The following is a 3049-nucleotide window of genomic DNA, read 5'->3' on the forward strand; positions in this document are numbered from 1 at the left end:
GGCTCCATTTAATCCAGAGCAATTTTTTGGCCCGATTGTGTTCTTTTTCTCTCCCTCTCTCTCTCTTTGTCGCGAATCTCTCAATCGGATGAGATGGGATCGGTTGGAATCGTAGGAGATTGGAATCGGAGGAGGAGATTGAATCGATTCTCAATTGGCAGTTATTTAACTACCACCAGAGGAAATATACACGATACAAAGAGAAGATGGGTGCTCCGTTAGTGTGCGACGGGCATTCTCGTCCCGTCGTCGATGTGGCTTATAGTCCGATGACTCCAGATGGATTCTTTCTCATTAGCGCAAGCAAAGGTATGATCTTTGATATGAATGATTCTGAGTCTTTGATCGATTTGTATTTATAAATCTATGATCTTTATATGTAACTGCGACTATTTTGGATTATGAATATTATGATTTGCATAGCGGATGTGCTTTAAAGAATTGATTTGGCTGCCTCTTGTTATTTATCGTCTGTTTTGATTTTCTTGACTGGTCTACTGGGGAAATTAGGATGATGAATTGTCTACATTGTTGTAAAACTCTAGCGGAGTCGTCTTCTGACTTTTTGGATTCTAGCTTGTGCACACCATGATTTTTGATGAATTTTGTAGCTTTTACTAAGATTGATTGTGTACAAAATGATGCATCTTACTCTCTAAGATGCTATAATGTTGGATATTTTGGGATCCTTGTATCTAGATGTTGAAACTAATGTAAGTTTTGCGATCTATTGTTATCAAGGATCAGCGACCAATGGTGGTATCATAAGTGAAGGGTTCCTAAGATGGAGAAATGGACTTGGTGCAGAGGTTCATGCAGGATCGGCCCTTCCACAAGAATCGGGTAACATTTCTTGATATAGGTATGTCTGATTTAGCCTTAGCCATGATTGAAGATGAGTTTAGGCATATATTGACTATTGTTTGTTTCCATCGGTCTTGTCCATTGTTTGAGTGTGGCTATTAGATATCATCTTATTTTTGTCTTTATAGGTGTTTCACTCTATCATTTTGGTTTCAATAGTCTGATGGTTCATTCATTTGAGCATGAATCTTTGAAATGTCAAATGATTAGATTGTTCATTATAATTCATGTTTTGTTTGATGGGGATGGTTGGATACAAAAGGATACATATGATCACATGCTAAGTAACGAGCTTTAGCAGAGGGTCTAACATTTATACCTCCTTTTGATCACCCAGATGTTATTGCTGGACAAGGGACTATTGGGATGGAGATCACTCGTCAGGCTAAGGGTCCATTGCATGCTATATTTGTGCCAGTTGGTGGTGGTGGTTTAATAGCTGGTGTTGCTGCTTATGTGAAGAGGGTTGCTCTCGAGGTACTCTTTTTTTTTAATGTGACTGTTTTTGCTGTGTCACCATGGTTCTGTTCTTGTTACTAACAGCTAGCTGAGATAAAATCTGACAGTTTCATTGAGAAATTGAGTTCCTTTTGTTGTCCAGATTTGTAGCTTATGTTTCTTACTGTGACTTCTGGGTTGTGCAGGTGAAGATCATTGGTGTAGAACCAGCTGATGAAAATGCAATGGCGTTGTCGCTGCATCATGGTGAGAAGGTGATATTGGACAAGGTTGGGGGTTTTGCAGATGGTGTAGCAGTTAAAGAAGTTGGTGAAGAGACTTTTCGTATAAGCAGAAATCTAATGGGTGGTGTTGTTCTTGTCACTCGTGAAGCTATTTGTGCATCAATAAAGGTACGGTCAGTGGCGGATCAAGAACATATTTTAACTCGGGGCACAAAATAACATTATTTTTTTTTATAAAAAATTATAACGATATGAAAATAAGTCGTTAAAATAAAAATAATAATAAGTCTTACAACAAAACAAATTTATAAAGTTATCCTACGTTCTTTCATATCCTGAAACATTTTCATCACTATTTCATTTGTCACCTTATCAAATAATTCCTTTTCAATAAAAGAGACTAAACAATCATTTAGAAACTTATCACCAATACGGTTGCGCAAACTAGTCTTCACAATGTTCATTGCAGAAAAACATCTTTCAACCGTTGCCGTGGCTATAAGTAAAGTCAAAACTAGCTTCAGAAGTCGATAAACCTGAGGATGCGAAAGATATTTTCTTGTCTCCACCATCACATGTGCAAGATCCCCCATACTCTTCAAATTAGCAAATCTTTCATCTTCCCGGATATTATCGATGTACAAACCAAGTTGGTGTTCAAGTGATATTCGATCGACAGAAGTAAAATCTTCAGGATAAAACTCAGATAATCTCATAACCTTCAACGGATCAAACTCATGAAATGAATCAATAGGACTTAAAGAAGCAACACAACCAAGTAATTCAGTGTTTACCTCATCAAAACGATCATTAAACTCCTGAATTTGCATATCCAATACAGTGTAAAAGCACTCCACTTGATAATGATGCAAGTTGGCCATGTTGCTTCTTTTTCTTGGCTTTCTTGGGTCAACAAATACGTCATCCATAATGAGCAACTCAGTGTCATGATTCTCACAAAAAGCAAAAACTTTAGTAAGAAGAGAATTCCATCCATCATCTCTGAGCTTGCATAATTGTTGTTTGGTGGATTTCACTAGGCTCATAGCATTCAAAATGTCTTGGTCTTTCCTTTGTAAAGCCACTGATAAACTATTCGTGAGACCAAGGATAAACAACATCAATTGTAGGTAGAACACAAAATCAAAGGTATTAAAGTATTTAAGAAGACCATTAGCTTGTCGTCTTTTGGTACTATTAGAACCATCCTTTTCGATATACTCAAGTACTTTAATGATAATAGAAAATAAATCAACCAACCGCAGTAATGTTGTGTAGTGAGAATCCCAACGAGTATTACCAGGTCTCTGTAGTGAGAGTTCTTGATTCAATCATTTTCCTGTCTTAATTTCACCTCGACTGATTCCTTCCTCGATTCTTTTTCGATATTCTTCTCGAATCATATCCTTTCTCTTACAAGAAGCTCCAACCACATTTACCAAAACAGAAATCATATCAAAGAAGTCTCCAACTTCAAAATGCTTTTTAGCAACTGCCACGAC

The 3049-nt window shown here is 37.1% G+C and overlaps 2 protein-coding genes across 2 annotated transcripts; one reads left to right on the forward strand and one right to left on the reverse strand.

Moving 5' to 3' along the window:
• LOC104743376 (threonine dehydratase biosynthetic, chloroplastic-like) lies at positions 207-1766 on the forward strand. Its single transcript, XM_010464469.1, has 4 exons — positions 207-309; positions 742-843; positions 1202-1341; positions 1509-1766. Exons 1-4 carry the CDS (start codon positions 207-209, stop codon positions 1764-1766), a joined length of 603 nt encoding a protein of 200 aa, XP_010462771.1.
• LOC104743377 lies at positions 1853-2668 on the reverse strand. The gene has a single exon (XM_010464470.1). The coding sequence runs from the start codon at positions 2666-2668 to the stop codon at positions 1853-1855; it is 816 nt and encodes a 271-aa protein (XP_010462772.1).

Source organism: Camelina sativa, chromosome 14, assembly GCF_000633955.1.
Source record: "Camelina sativa cultivar DH55 chromosome 14, Cs, whole genome shotgun sequence".
In the NCBI taxonomy this organism is placed as follows: domain Eukaryota; kingdom Viridiplantae; phylum Streptophyta; class Magnoliopsida; order Brassicales; family Brassicaceae; genus Camelina; species Camelina sativa.

Excerpts from the sequence above, each read along its gene's own strand:
- LOC104743377 (XM_010464470.1), bottom strand. The coding sequence starts at position 2,668 with ATGTTGTTTATCCTTGGTCTCACGAATAGTTTATCAGTGGCTTTACAA.
- LOC104743376 (XM_010464469.1), top strand. The coding sequence starts at position 207 with ATGGGTGCTCCGTTAGTGTGCGACGGGCATTCTCGTCCCGTCGTCGAT. Across the intron at positions 844-1,201 it reads GGCCCTTCCACAAGAATCGG|ATGTTATTGCTGGACAAGGG; the intron begins GTAACATTTCTT and ends TTGATCACCCAG. Across the intron at positions 1,342-1,508 it reads TGAAGAGGGTTGCTCTCGAG|GTGAAGATCATTGGTGTAGA; the intron begins GTACTCTTTTTT and ends TGGGTTGTGCAG.